The sequence below is a fragment of the Anguilla rostrata genome, chromosome 13, assembly GCF_018555375.3.
Source record: "Anguilla rostrata isolate EN2019 chromosome 13, ASM1855537v3, whole genome shotgun sequence".
Lineage (NCBI taxonomy): Eukaryota > Metazoa > Chordata > Actinopteri > Anguilliformes > Anguillidae > Anguilla > Anguilla rostrata.
Genome location: NC_057945.1, coordinates 2169043 through 2183804, shown reverse-complemented (window position 1 = coordinate 2183804; position 14762 = coordinate 2169043). Strand labels below are relative to the sequence as shown.

General features: G+C 49.3%; 1 protein-coding gene across 11 annotated transcripts in view; it reads right to left on the bottom strand.

Moving 5' to 3' along the window:
* Positions 1-14762, bottom strand: part of dock3 (dedicator of cytokinesis 3) — a 332206-nt gene that overhangs the window by 94383 nt on the left and 223061 nt on the right. For all 11 annotated transcript variants that reach the window (XM_064305961.1, XM_064305962.1, XM_064305963.1 and 8 more), the window contains 4 exons: positions 14221-14375; positions 5493-5574; positions 5344-5404; positions 2669-2816 (listed from right to left, as the gene is read on the bottom strand). In XM_064305961.1, coding sequence (XP_064162031.1) covers positions 2669-2816; positions 5344-5404; positions 5493-5574; positions 14221-14375 — 446 coding nt within the window. The remainder of the gene's footprint in view (positions 1-2668; positions 2817-5343; positions 5405-5492; positions 5575-14220; positions 14376-14762) is intronic.

Genomic DNA, 14762 nt, shown 5'->3' with positions numbered 1-14762 from the left:
ATGTTGAGTGGACAGTGTTGAGGGGATGATGTTGAGTCCATAATGTTGAGTGGACAGTGTTTCTGTATCTGTGTAACTGAGCTCGGAAAGGCTCCTCTCCCAGCACTATGCGGAAGTTTTAAAACGCCTCACTCTGAGAAGGACATCCAATGAGAGAGAGCTTCAAGCGGGATTAATGCTCTGACGGACTGAGCACAATCTTGAAATAAATTGCATGGTCAGATTCTGGTTGGTGCTGAAATTGAGGATAATCTGCTAGCAGCTGCTTCTTGCAAGTACCTTGGAATTAAATGGTGTATTGAAGCACTTGATCAAAAAAAAAAAGAAAAGATCCACAGTACCACAGTAGAGGGACAGCTGCGCATGACCTTGCCTCGCTTAAAACAGGTGGGCGGCAGTGTTTGTGAGGACTGTGTTGGAGCTGCGTTGTGAGGACTGTGCTGGAGCTGCGTTTGTGAGGACTGTGCTGGAGCTGCGTTGTGAGGACTGTGCTGCAGCTGCGTTTGAGAGGACTCTGGCAAAGCTGTGTTTGAGAGGACTGTGGTGGAGCTGTGTTTGAGAGGACCTTGTTGGAGCTGTTTGTCAGGACTGTGCTGGAGCTGTATTTGAGAGGACTGTGCTGTAGCTGTGTTTGTGAGGACTATGGTGGAGCTGTGTTTGTGGGGACTGTGGTGGAGCTGTGTTTGTGAGGACTGTGGTGGAGCTGCGTTTGAGAGGACTGTGGTGGAGCTGCGTTTGAGAGGACTGTGGTGGAGCTGTGTTTGTGAGGACTGTGGTGGAGCTGTGTTTGTGAGGACTGTGGTGGAGCTGCGTTTGAGAGGACTGTGGTGGAGCTGCGTTTGAGAGGACTGTGGTGGAGCTGCGTTTTAGAGGACTGTGGTGGAGCTGCGTTTGAGAGGACTGTGGTGTAGCCATTGTGAAGCACTAATGGCTGCTAGTTTCCTAGATACTTTTTCATTATTTATTGTAATTTGGTTGCTGAGTACCAAGAGACCGAACTACAGCCCTTACGGGGATTTGAGCCTGCAAACCCGGTCCACTAGCTGTTATACTACACTGATCTCATCCATCAGTTTCAAAACGGTGATGTCCACCTACCCATCTACCTGTAAGCAAAGGTTAGGCTGCTACAGAATGAAAGGCAAGGATTTAAAGGTAGTTGATCCGGGTAGAGCCACTTCACTACTCTTTAATAACACGAAAGCTTCTCAAGTGAAAGGAAGACTCTGAAGAGGTGGCCTGCATGTTCACAGCGAGCTGCTTGTGTAACAGTGGTAACCTAAGGTCACGGGCCCATCGATGGAACACTCAGCAGAGCCGTGATGGCCGCCTGCACTCCGCAGTGCTCATGGATCCTGGACACACCCGTGCTCCTGCAAGCACAGGCAGAGCCCGAATGGCCATGGTTTCCCGACAGCCGGACTGCCTCTGCATCATAGCAAATCGCAGTAGACCCTCTCCCTTCGGTTCCCAAGACAACATCAAAGTGTCACATGTCTCCGAGATCCACTGCATATGTACCAGGGGGGCGTGAGGTGGAAGAGAAACCATGGCGATCACAAAAAAAGAAGGGGGGGAGGGGGGGGACTAACAGATGTTCGGGCCCTGAATCGCAGACCACACTGAGCTGTACACCATGTGCTGTACTAACGTCTAAACAAAAAAGAACACAAACATCCCTTTACTTAAAGGGGCAGTTCACCCAAAAGCAGGATCTTTCAAATTTTCTTTTTCACAAGCATGACCAGTATAACTACACAAGTGTTGCCAATGTTGCTTGTGTAGTCAGAGAGTGAAGCCTTGTGACACATAAAATGCAGAGATTACCCTGCCAAGCTAAAGAACACTGGGGTCCAGAGCTACAGGAACCAATCAGTCTTCTTGCTTCTCCATGGGAGATGACACATCCTGTAGGGCACTTTCACATGCTAACGTGCTAACTTCAAACTCCACTGCATTGACTTTTTTATCATCGACTTACATTATCATTCGCATCAACAGATTACCACTCTACAGGTTCAAAAGGAGAGGCTTTTGGGGTGAACTACCCCTTTAATCATAAAACTCTAGGGAAGGCCAGGAAAGGAGAGGAAACAGAATTTATGGAAATGAGCTAGAACAACGATGAAGAGCTATGGCTCTTCGTCGGCGGCAAACGCAACACACAAACGCATTTATTCTAATCAGTCCGCAGATACTCGTGGCCACTAATGGGAGTCGCACCGAAGCACTTTAGCATCTCCATCAACACCTCTTTTTGAAAATAGAGTGCTTTTGAAAATGGTCTGGCAGGGAAAAGAGAAGCGTGTGGAAAAACGAGGAGAGGGAAGCGCTCGGGCCTGGGTCATTTCGCTCAGTTAATGTCTTCATCTCAGAGAAAAAGGGGACGTGTCTGTTCTCTCACGACATGGACGGAACATGTGCGGCCCGCTGACATTGCGAGCGCGCGGCGCTGTAGCTCGTCACATCAGAGCCGCTGATGGATCTGCCCGAGAGTACATGAGATTCAGCACGCCCACGAGATCATACTGTCAGGAGAACAACTGCCCTTCATTATCCTACTGACAGGTAACTGCAGGGAGAAACACTGTGTGTGTGTGTGTGTGTGTGTGTGAGTGTGTGTGTGTGAGTGAGTGTGTGTGTGCGCGTGCAGTGAACAGATACTCACGTGTAGACTTTGAGCACGAAGTCCTTCTCCTCCTTGAGCTCGGCGATGGTCTGGAGCACGTCGCTCATGGCGAGCACGGCACAGCCGTACGGCCGGCGGTACTGCACGTGGGGCGGGCCCTTCTTCGAGTCGTTCAGCAGCATCCGGCCTGCAGGACCACACCGGGGTTAGGACCGCACCCTCAACCCTGCTCCCCGTCCATCCTCTTCCCCATCAGTCCTCTACCTCATCCACCACCTTCCCCATCAGTCTTCTTCCCCATCTATTCTCTTCCTCATCCACCACCTTCCCCATCTGTTCTCTTCCCCATTCACCACCTTCCCCATCCCTCCTCTTCTCCATCCATCACCTTCCCCACCATCCATCCCATCAATCCTCATCCCCATCCACCATCCATTCTCATCCCCATCTATTCTCTTCCCCATCCATTCCTATCCCCATCTATTCTCTTCCCCATCCACCATCCTCCCCATCCACCCTCTTCCCCATCTATTCTCTTTCCCCATCCATCCTCTTCCGCATCCATTATCTCTTATTAGACCTAGAATACAGGATTTCCTGTTTCTGTCAGCACAGTTTGCAATGCATGTATGTTTACGACAATAGACAGCTGGGAAAATGACAGCACACCCTCTGGATTAGACACACTCTATTCAAATATGCTGCAGTGGAGAATATAATCTAGCATCTGTGCCATTCACAATGCAGTGACACACTGTGAGCTGCTCTGTAATACGTTAGCAACTTCCCGATGTGCCTTGGGGACATTCAAATAAGCACACGACAGTCATGATGTAACCTTACTCACAGAAAAAAGAGACAGGAGCTCTGCCAATCAAGGCATAATTAGGTAAAAACCAACAGAAACAGTCTCAGTTGACACTTCTGGGATGCCTGTGGGAATTAACAGGAACCAGCAATCTCCAGGCGGATGTATTCCACGATTGGGGGAGGTGTTCTGTTTTTTTATCTGTGTACGGTGACATCACAGCCCTCCTGACGGTGATCGGGGCTGTGCCTCTGCAGCTGTGGGTCCAGTGAGTGCTCAGATCCAGAGGTTATGCGGAGGCCCTGGACAAGCCCAGAAGCAAGGCCCAGGGTGGCATTTACACGGCGGCCATTTTGCATAACGAGTTTGAGCTCAGATGTCCACACCCGGCTGCCTGCTCTCCTGATCTACGCACTGAGCTCTCTCTCCCATCTCCCCTCTGGCCCAGGCCGTCTCGACAGCAACCCCAGCACGGGAATCAGTGTGTGTGTGTGTGTGTGTGTGTGTGTGTGTGTATAGTGGGGGGTGTGGTGTGTGTGTGTGAGTGTGTGTATGTGGTGGGGGGGTGAGTGTGTGTGTGTATGTGGTGTGGGGTGTGTGTGAGTGTGTATGTGTGGGGGTGGGTGTGTGGTGTGTGTGTGGTGTGTGTGAGTGTAGTGGGGGGGGGTGTGTAGGTGTGTGTGTGTTTATGTGGTGGGGTGTGGGATGTGTGTGTGAGCGTGTGTGTGGTGGGGGGTGGGTGTGTGTGTGTGTGGGGCGGGGTGGAGTGTGAGTGTGTGTGTGTGGGGGGTGGGTGTGGTGTGGGTGTGTGTGTGTCGGGTGTGTGTGTAGTGTGTGTGTGTAGTGGGGTGGGGTGTGTGTGGTGTGTGTGTGTGTGGGGTGGGTGTGTGAGTGTGTGTGTGTGTGAGTGGTGTGTGGATGTGTGTGTGTGTGTGTGGTGTGTGTGGGGTGTGTGGTGTGGGGGGTGGGTGAGTGTGTGTGTGTGTGTGTGTGTGGGGTGTGGGTGTGTGTGTGTGTGTGTGTGTGTGTGTGGTGTAGTGTGTGTGTGTGGTTGGTGGTGTGTGTGTGTTGTGTGTGGTGTGGGGTGTGTGTGTGTGTGTGTGGTGTGGTGTGGTTGGGGTGTGTGTGGGTGTGTGGTGTGTGGTGAGTGTGTTGTGTGGGGTGTGTGTGGTGTGGGTGGGTGGTGTGTGTGGGTTGTGTGTGTGTGTGAGTGTGTATGTGTGTGTGTGAGTGTGTGTGTGTTGTGGTGTGTGTGTGTTGTGGGGGTGGGTGTGGGGTGTGGGGTGTGTGTGTGAGTGTGTGTGTGTATGTGTGGGGGGTGGGGTGAGTGTGTGTCTGTATGTGTGGGGGGTGGGGTGTGTGTGTGAGTGTGGTGTGGTTTGGGGTGTGTGTGTGAGTGTGTATGTGTGTGTGAGTGAGTGTGTGTGTGAGGAGCAGAGCTGGCTGCCCACCACCAGGCCTCAGTGAGGTGCTCCTCTACCCTTGATTACAGATTTGAGGCGACGCTAACGAGCACGTGGACACTAACGGGCACGGCGACGCTAACGGGCACGGCGACGCTAACGGGCACGGCGACGCTAACGGTGGACGCTAACGAGCACGGCGACGCTAACGGGCACGGCGACGCTAACGGGCACGGCGACGCTAACGGTGGACGCTAACGAGCACGGCGACGCTAACGGGCACGCCGCTGTAAAAAGACACGCCGTCCTCGCTCGCCACCCCCCCGCCACGGAGACCGCGACGCAGCGAGGGTTGCGTAACAGCGTCGGAGGTGCGAATGGCGCAGCGCGCGGGTTGGCGGGTGAAGCGCGTGGGCGGGAGCAGCAGGGAACATTCCTCCCGATTCACCGAACAGGAGGCGCTCGGCTCAGCTCTGATTGGGAAACATCGGCGAGCAGCTTACCGGTCCTTATGACCTGGGAGACGATGTAGAGGTCCCGCTTCATGTCCTTACTGCTCAAATCCTGTGGGATTAAAAAAGCCTCGTCACTTCAGCGTTCAGAAACGATCATCGTAACGGCAGCGTTTCCCTGCTCGCGATGCCATCGTTACCGTGAAGAGAGCGCACAGACGATCGACTTTCTCCGGGTTCTTGGGTCCGCCGTTCTTGTTCAGCTTGACCATGAACTTCTCGCTGAAAGACAGAAGGACAGAGCTGTAAGCGGTGGCACGGAGCAGCGATTAGCCAAACTATGCCCCTTAACCCAGAGACCAGGGGCCTGAAACACAGGAAGGGACATTTCCGAACTGATTAAATACAATAATAATCTAGAAATGTCTGCTAACTGAGAAATTAAACTTTAATTCATGCACAGAGCAATCTTCTAATTCCACAGCCTTCCCCCCAGGCCAATAAGAGAGAAAAAAGAGAAATCTCATACAATCTTTCCTGAGAACAGGTCAAGAAATTCAGAAGGGACAAGAATACCAACACATGAGAGAGAAAAGGGAAATGGTTTAAACTGTTCCTCGAGGGGGGTTGAGGGGGGTTGAGTTTTGGGGCATAGCCATGACCAAGGGAACTCTGATCCTAATTAAAAAATTGTAATTCACAAGTTATCCTGGACCTGCATTCTAAATGACACCGTTCAATTCAACTGACGCATTACCACAGCCCACGTTAAAGTTGCATGTTAGACATCCCTGGCTGCTTGCGTACAGCCTCGGGCGAAATCGACCTTCCTGCACCGAGAACAGCAGTGCACCCATCTGGGCGGAGACTTCAGAAAGCAGCAGTGTGAACGATCGATAGAGACAGCACCACCTGTCTCGCCCCAGTCAAGGCACAGTCTCGAAACAGAGATGAACCAGTTGTGACATCAGTTTACAAAACGGAGAACTCCACCAATCACAAAGCACATCAGAAAACACCAACGGAACAACACCACAGATGACTGGAAGATGCCTCCTCCCTACACTACCTGGCACTCTGTGAGTTTTAGCCAGAAAGCAGGTAAAAAGTATCCGCCAATCAACATTGGTTTTTTTTTTTGGTTGCTACCAACGTACATTGTGATTGGTGGAGCTCCTCTCAGTTTTCTGCTGCATAATGACATCACAACAGTCTTGTCTCCATTCTTTACCCCCTGGTGCTGTTCCAGGGCTGGGTCGCAAAGCGGGATCTAGGCAGGGTGTGCGCCCCGATTTTCCCGTGTCCCCCCGAACACACCCCGCGGAGATCCGCACCAGCCTCTCATAGCAACGGGAAGCCCTCTAAAATGTGGCAGTTAGGAACAGACTCCATTAACTTTAGGCTGGGGGGGAGGGAGGGGGGGGCATAAAATACCCATTAGAGAAAATGGGGAAGCACACATTACATTTCCTCTCATCATTACAACTCACAGCTGAGGACCCATATTGGCAATATAAGAAAACTAAAAGAAGTGTTATTATCCTCATTATGGAAATGACTGTAAGGATCCAAATCGGAGATCGCTTCTGCACGGGATGGGATGGGTCTATGGGTGCACTGCCCGGGCACAAGGAGCACCGAGCTGAAATGATCCAGACTCCCGATGCCAGTGCCATCCTTAAAGCTGCGAGCTGCCCGCCGGACCGTTCCTGGCGTCCGTTACCCAGGGGCCAATTTCCCGCATTGCTCAGGAAATAAATCGGACCCCACACTGCCAGGGTCAGGGCGGACACGCAAATGAACGTTTGCATTGTTCTCAGTGTGTTATTTTCCTCGTTTACCCTACCCTCCAACTCCCCCCGTGCCCCGTAGCCACGGAGACGGGAGGAGCAGCGTGTGGGTTTAATCTCGTCATGATGGCAGGTAGTACCCATCCTATGACACGCCCCAGACCCGCCCCAGACCCGCCCCCAGTCCCGCCCCAGACCCCCTCAGCACACCTGCATGCACTGGCACACGGCCACTCGGCCTGGGGATAGACCCGGCGTAACCGGACTCCACCAGCGTTTGTCCATAACTTCAATTTACCGCTTCTCTCCGAGCAGATAAATTTAGCAGGAACAGCCATTTAAACAAGCCAAGCAAGCGAGCGAAGGAAAGCGGCTCTGAAAACTGTGGAAGCTTGCGCTTAATAGAGCTCACCAGTAACGTGATAGCTATCTCTCTCTTTTATAGCAATGGTTCCCAAACTTGGTTTCGGGGGCCCTCTGTGTATACTAGTTTTCGTTCCACCCACAATTGCAATCCCATAATTTTGCAAAGCTGCTAATTTTTCTTAATTAGAGGGATTATTTACCCTCTTAAGCTATATTATGTCTGAAATAGTTTTGAATTCCACAAAGAATAAAATCCCCATATTGAGATTGTGTTACATTGCACTACATAAAGAGGTAACTTTTTTGATCAAATGAAAGACAAATCAATCAATAGGCTCCTAATTAGGTTCTTGAATTTCTTTCATATTTTTTCCCTTATTGTCTTTGAATTCTTCGCTATCTTCCAGATCGTTAGTTTTAGTGGCCAGGTGTCTAAACTTTCACCACTTAGGAACCTATTGATTCACCTCACTCTTTAATTTGAAGTTTTACCTATATTACGTAATTATTTGCAATATAACGCAATAAGAATTGTATTATTTACGGCATGCATGGCTATTTTGGACATAATGTGGCTTTAGAACCCCTCTAAATGTTAAAAGAACCTCATTAAGAAAAAATAACAGCTTGTTAAAATTCTGGGATTGTGGCTGTTTGAAACAAAAACCAGCATATACAGGGGGCCCCCGAGTTTGGGAACCCCGTTTTATAGGAAGATAATTATTTTACCAGTTACCCACAATGCCCTGGATTCAACTGACATTTCTCTTTGGATTAAACTCGCAATTAAAAATAATTGTTTCCGGGTTTTGTCTTGCTTGTTTCTTTCTTCAGCTTGTCTCTGAGTTCAGGGCAGTTTGTGAAGACAAAAAAATACTGATATTAGACGTGTTGACTTAATACAGGTCTGCCATTATTTCACCTCTGAAGCCTGAATTCAGGAAACTATAACCAGGACGCACACAGGCGCTCACACAGGGGCAGAAGACGCTGTGTAATCTAACGACACCACAGGTCGTTATTCCCACGCAAACCAACGAGCGAGGCGAGGACCGGATTTAAGATCCAAGAACATCAAGGCAAGTCAATAACCTTAACAGCTGCACTGGACGAACAGCAATATCAGCGACCGCGATAAAAAATATTTTTTAAAAGAGACCGCTGTCTTAAGTGCATATGGCTGTACATCTTTCAGAAGCGATCATTATTTCGCTTGGAAGCCGCACTCGCGTCCTCTTATTTGCGGATGCGAGTGCGGCTCCACCACGGCAGCGCCGAGCCGACGAGAGACGCTTCCACCCAGAAAGTATTCCCCGGTGTGCGGGTCTGCAGCGGTACGTCTTTGGGAAAGCGCTCCACCCCTCGGGAAAATAAAACCTACTCCGATTTTCACACTGCCACGCACCCGGGGAGGCTGGAGTTTCAGAGCAGAAAGAAATCCCCCCCGGTCTCAAAACGGGCTCCACCTGTCTGTGAAACTGCACTGCAGCGCTCCGGGGCGACGGTGTCAGCCGCTATTTTAATTCCGTAACAAACCTAAACATACCGAAAGGAACTGTTCTTTATTCCGTACGAACGGCGGGTGGGTAAATACGAATATATTGCAGCTTTATTATTTAGTAAATGCATAATCGGGCTAGTTTGTAAGAATTATTGTTTGCAGAATGTTAAAGCTGTACGGCCAAACAGCACACAGAACTGTCAGTTCTCCTAACAATGAGGGACTGTAAGGTTCACATTTTGATTTCAGTAAAATAGACATGAAGGCAAGCAATATAAATTGACAAATGACCCCTCCCCCCCCCCCCAAAAAAAAAAACGCTGCATCCTTGATCGGGTTTGTATGTGCAGGCAGCTTTGGGGGCAAAAAGCACCATCATTTCATGAAAGGTTCATATTTATATCTTTAAATGTGGTATATGCGAACAGTCTTAAACAAAGGGGAATATTTTGGGCGACAGTTCTTTGTAGTCAAAAGCATGACTCAAAACTGCGAGCAAGTCCTCTGCCATTAATTTCATTATGGCGCTGAGGAGAATGTCAGAATGTAAAAAGTGGCCACGAATAAATCACAATACACAGTCTTTTTATATTACAGCATATAGGCTACCTGGGAATGCCTGATATTAGTCTAATTCTGGTCCAATTGTAAAATAACGTCACTGCTTCTTTGCCGCTTTCTTGGTAAATGTGTTGCGGTCAGAGTATATTGCAAGGAGCACAAGAAGTTATGGGCAGAGCTACAGTACTTTAGAAAAATAGTTGGGTCATTGAACTGTGCTCTTCAGGAAAATCCCTTTTTTTAAAAAAAAAAAAAAAATCATGCGCTATCTTCCAAACTTGACAGCCTCGCAACCTTGAAATAACGGCAAATTAAACTCGGATTCTCGCTCACAGTGGAGCGTGCTTGTCTCTGCTCCTCAATAAAAGAAAGAACACGAATAAATTTAGAAGCGGTTTGCGAGACGTTCTGTCTCTGACTCACGGTGCTGACTCATTTGGGATAATTTCCCAGCATCCTCGGCAAGCCTGTCTGTGGAGCAAGCTCTCACAGAAGAGTCCGGAGGCTACAGGCTAGGAGAAGAAGGAAAGCCTTAAATCTATTACCACGGCCACTAATTACTAAAGTACTGATTTATGATTCAACGTTAGTTTCTGTTTAGCCTAATACGGCGATGATAAGACACCCTGGCGACGCAGGTTTTCCCGGTAAGTTAACTCTGTAGGGATGAAACGGAAGGCTCAGCGACATAAACATGAAGCATAGTTTATAAAACAAGGGCAGCTACTGCAGAAGCAAACACGTGTGCAACCAAGTGGTCTCTTTTCAAGTATAGTACGTATTGTGCTTGTGCATCTCCAAATCAGCAACCCCACTTTCATGAATTTAGGTTGTTAACAAAATAGCTTTCAGGACGTAAATGAAATCATTTATAAAACTGCACAAGCAATGGAATTCAAAGTCTTGGCTTTAGGCCCTGGGAGATTAAAACATTAGACTATATTTGGAACAAAACAGTCAGCTGCATCCTGGCGATTTTTTTAGGTCATGAAATGAAAAACAATTAATCATCTCCTTCATTTTTTTTTATTACCAGGCTGGTGGATCATCTTGAAGCAGCAACAGTCTGTTTTACCACAGTTTGATATGTTCTTGCGCTACTGAACTGAACTTAGCGAGACTGAAAAAAGTGAGACCCAACAGAGATTCGGCATGAAAGAGCAGGAATTTAAGAAGGGTTCTAATCAGTGAATCATAGCTAGGAGTGTCAATCACTTAAAAAAGCTCATTGATTGGCAGGAACCTCCTACATTCATTTGCCCTATAAGTGAGCAAAGAAGCCTTAGAGAGACGTGTCGGCCTAATCCGGTGGCTTGATTGAAGTGCATATGCAGTCTGAGAGCTCTGGCTGAGCCCCGCCCTTTACTTCTCAGGAGCTACCAGGGACAGATTTAACTCTGCTACTTTTCCCGTCCGTCTGCGATATCCTAACTATTTAGATTCGCAGTGATTTCGCTGATTACTGGTGCTGTGAGGCAGAAGAGGGAATAAGAACTGTCAGCCGCAGCTGAAAGAGACAGAGACAGAGAGAAAGAAAGAGAGACAGAGAGAGAGCGAAAGAGAGAGGCAGTGAGGTAGCCTGATTCCTCAGCTTCGATTCATGCAGTATCAGCACAGGGAGTGTTTATCTAGGATCTGTATGGCCTTTTAAATCATGCTGAATAAGGTCAGTGTATGAACTGGGGCCCTGATCTCAGATCAGCTTCACGCTGCGGTTTATAATGGACGTGGTTAGGATGAGGACAGGGAAACCTGACCCTGGATCAGTAGGCCTGCTCAGAAAGGGTTTATGAATGCAGGTCCAGGGTCGCGGTGCTGAAGAACAGCTCCCCAGCCACAGAGCTCTCTGTGTGTGTGTGTCTATGTCTGTGTCTGTCTGTGTTTCTGTGTGTGTGTGTCTCTCTGTGTGTGTGTGTGTGTGTGTGTGTGTGTTTAAAGAGATAGAGGTGTGTGATGGTGACGAGAGAGAGGATGGGTGATCTGATCGTTGCACGCTGGGTGTTATAAGGACGTGGTTAGATGAGGACAGGGATGTGGATAGTGGTGCTCAAGGGTAATGCAGTCAGTCGGTGTGAGCAGTGAGACTCTGTGTGTGTGTGTCTGTAGTCGTGTGGGGCATGCATGAGTGTGCGTGTGTGTGTGTGTGTGGGAGAGGCGGGTCAGGGGGAAGTGAATCACAACACAGAGCCGTTTTTAGCTGTTCTGGGTTATGTCTTTAACAGGCTCCAAGTTACTATAACAACCTACACTACCGAGGCGAAAGTGGGCGTGAAAAAAAATCCCATTTGAGGGATCCACTCCCGGCCCACAGGAGGGCGAGGTGAGGGCGCGTGTTGAGTAGGATGAATCGTCGTTGGGTATAAAAGCGCGTGAGTGTGTGCGGGTGTGAGCGAATGCGGGGGGGTGATCAGAGACACAGCGAAGAGATAAATCTACACATCCTGTCTTCCTGTTTGAGGCGGTGCAGTCCTGTGGGTCGGGCACAGACGGAGGGGGGGGGGATTTGGGCTCTGAAACATGGCCCAGATCCAGATCTGGAGGAGTGAGCACTCAAACAGCAGAACTCAGACTGACAGCCAGAGACAGGAATATATGCCACTCCACACAGTACCACCCTGTCCTGCCATATATTCTTGTATATGCACAATACATACATGCATGGTTTATATCTTACATATGATATCTTACACACATATATATGTATATATATTTCTCTCATAGGTCTGCATGTATAGCTGAAATACTGGTAATGAAATACTGATGCTAAAACCCTTGAGAAACCTGTACAGAAAATGTTACAAATTGTGAAATATATATTTGTAAATATACCATGAATAAATGACAGTATCAATGTACCTTCATAATACATGAGAAAATGCAGGGATGTTTGTGAGGGTCAGATAGGGGAACATGGTAAAGGAACATTCCGGTGGAGGGGGAATGTAGTGGGATTCAGCACTCAGCCCCGCCCCCCATGAAGCCCCTTCTTTCCCTTCCTCCGTCTCGTCAGCAGAAACAGAAAAACGGAACGGTCCCATGGGGGGGGGGGGGGTCTTGCTCCAGCTGCCAATCTCCCCATCGCCCCCTCCCCTCCCCTCCAATCCCCCCCACTTCTGTCACCCCGGATCTCTCCAGTGTTCCACTGACTCTCTCAAAACACGAAACGGGGCGAACGCGCACCGCCGATCCTTTCGCTTTGGCTCCACCCCCTCTCCCCGGGATCCCCGCCCCCGGTCCAGTAACACGTCTTCTCAGAGCACCGGTCGATGCGTCTTAAATAATTAAATATTTACCCAGAAAACCCTGGAAAAAGTCTGGCCTCTGTTTGTTTGCAATGGTGTGCTAAAACTTTAATGGAACAGAAAAGCTGTCTTGTTGTTTCAAGGTCGTTTCCCCCTCACCGTGGGACCCCAAGGTCAAACAGATCGTTAATTCCGGCCCTGTGGGAGGGGCTCCAGGGCCGGGGAGCCTCCGGGGGCCCCTCCCCCGTTTCCCTGCCGCTCTGCCGGGAGGGCTGGGTAATGAGGCTCCGCCCCCCCGTGGAGGCCCCGCCCCCCACGGAGGCTCATTTCCCGCCCCCTGCCTGCGCCGGCGAGGCGTGGCGCTGTGGCTGTCCGCCGCCAGCTGGGACCAAACGCCGCCGACGCGCGGGGAGCCCCGCGGAACAGCTCCGCTGTCACCACGGTGACCGCCTGAGCCAATCCACGCATCCCAGCGTCTTCTTTAATCATGCAGAAACATCCTCTCCCAGCGCTCTACGAGAAACTACTCTGACAAACTATCACGAGAGACAAAAGTGGGAAACTACCTTTGATGTTTTAAACAAAGATGAAACGTCAATAAGGTAAACCTCAAAAAGAAAACTAATGAAATGAGCAAATCTTTGGTGAAAAATTGTCTTTGCCTTTTTGAGCGCACTGTATATAGATTCTAAATTTGCCGTCACCATGGACTGCGGATAATGCGGCTTCCTTGCAGAAAATCCTGCTGAGATATTTCACTCTTTCTGCTTGTTTATTGTTAAAGACTGTTGTTCACACACCACATATCACCTTCAGGGGATGCAGAAAAACACTGTCAGCATCACAGTGTCTCATGAGCACCATACCAAGTGGTTTCACACATCACATCCTGCTTCATTTCCAGGCCTTCCCAGATAAAAGCTCTTTGGTGTGTGTATGTGCGTATAGAGATCCGTCCTTGAGTGCGAGTGTCTGTGTGCGCGCGTGTGTGTGTGCGCGTGTGTTTGCGTGAACATGTCCTAGAATGTGTGTGTGTGTGTGCGCGTGAGTGTCTGTCTGTGTGCATGTGTGTTTGCGTGAGCATGTCCTAGAATGTGTGTGTGTGTGTGCGTGAGTGTCTGTCTGTGTGCATGTGTTTGCATTGGCATGTGTGTGTTTGTGCATGTGTATGTGTGTGTGCATGAGTGTCTGTCTGTGTGCATGTGTGAGTGCATGAGCGTGTCTTGGCATGTGTGTGCGTGTGTATGTGAGTGTGTGAGTGTCTGCCTGCGTGCATGTGTGAGTGCATGAGCATGTTCTGGCATGTGCGTGTGTGTGCATGAATGTGTGTGTGTGTGTGTGTGTGCAAGTCTGTCTTTATTACGTGAGCATGTGAATGCCGTAGGATGAACCAGAAAGACTGGCATAGACCTCCCCCACAGGACCTCTCTGCCAAGCTAGCTGAAACATTTCCCACAATCCCACTCACCTGATCTGCTTGCTCTCCCGCATGTCGTAGAGGGAGAAGAAGATGTCGGTGTCCTCGCCGATGGTGTTGTAGGTGAAGCTCTTCAGGCTGACGAACAGGTGGTGCGGCACAGGGATGCGGCAAGAATCGCCATGACGCTGACGCATGCTGTCGCCCTGGAAACGGGACGACAAGCGACCGTGAACAAGCGTGTCCTACAAAGTGCACTGTGAAACAGTGTCATCACAAGTCCCAAAACTGTATACTGTAGCAACACTTACTGGCGCTTACTGCGTATTTGGATGTGCATATTTTAAGCATATTATGAACAGGAAGAAGCTTTATTTTGGAGGTCTGCTTACATAACTTCTCTCAGACAGACAGACAGACACATAGATAGGTAGGTAGGTAGATATGCAGATAGACAGACAGTGTTTTATTTTAATGGCGTATTTGTCAATGGGTGTGTCACACACATACAGTAGCTACACTTTTTCATGTGATCTCACGGCTTGTTTAAACCCCTCCCACTGACTGCTGCCCCCAGAGATTCAGGAATAATG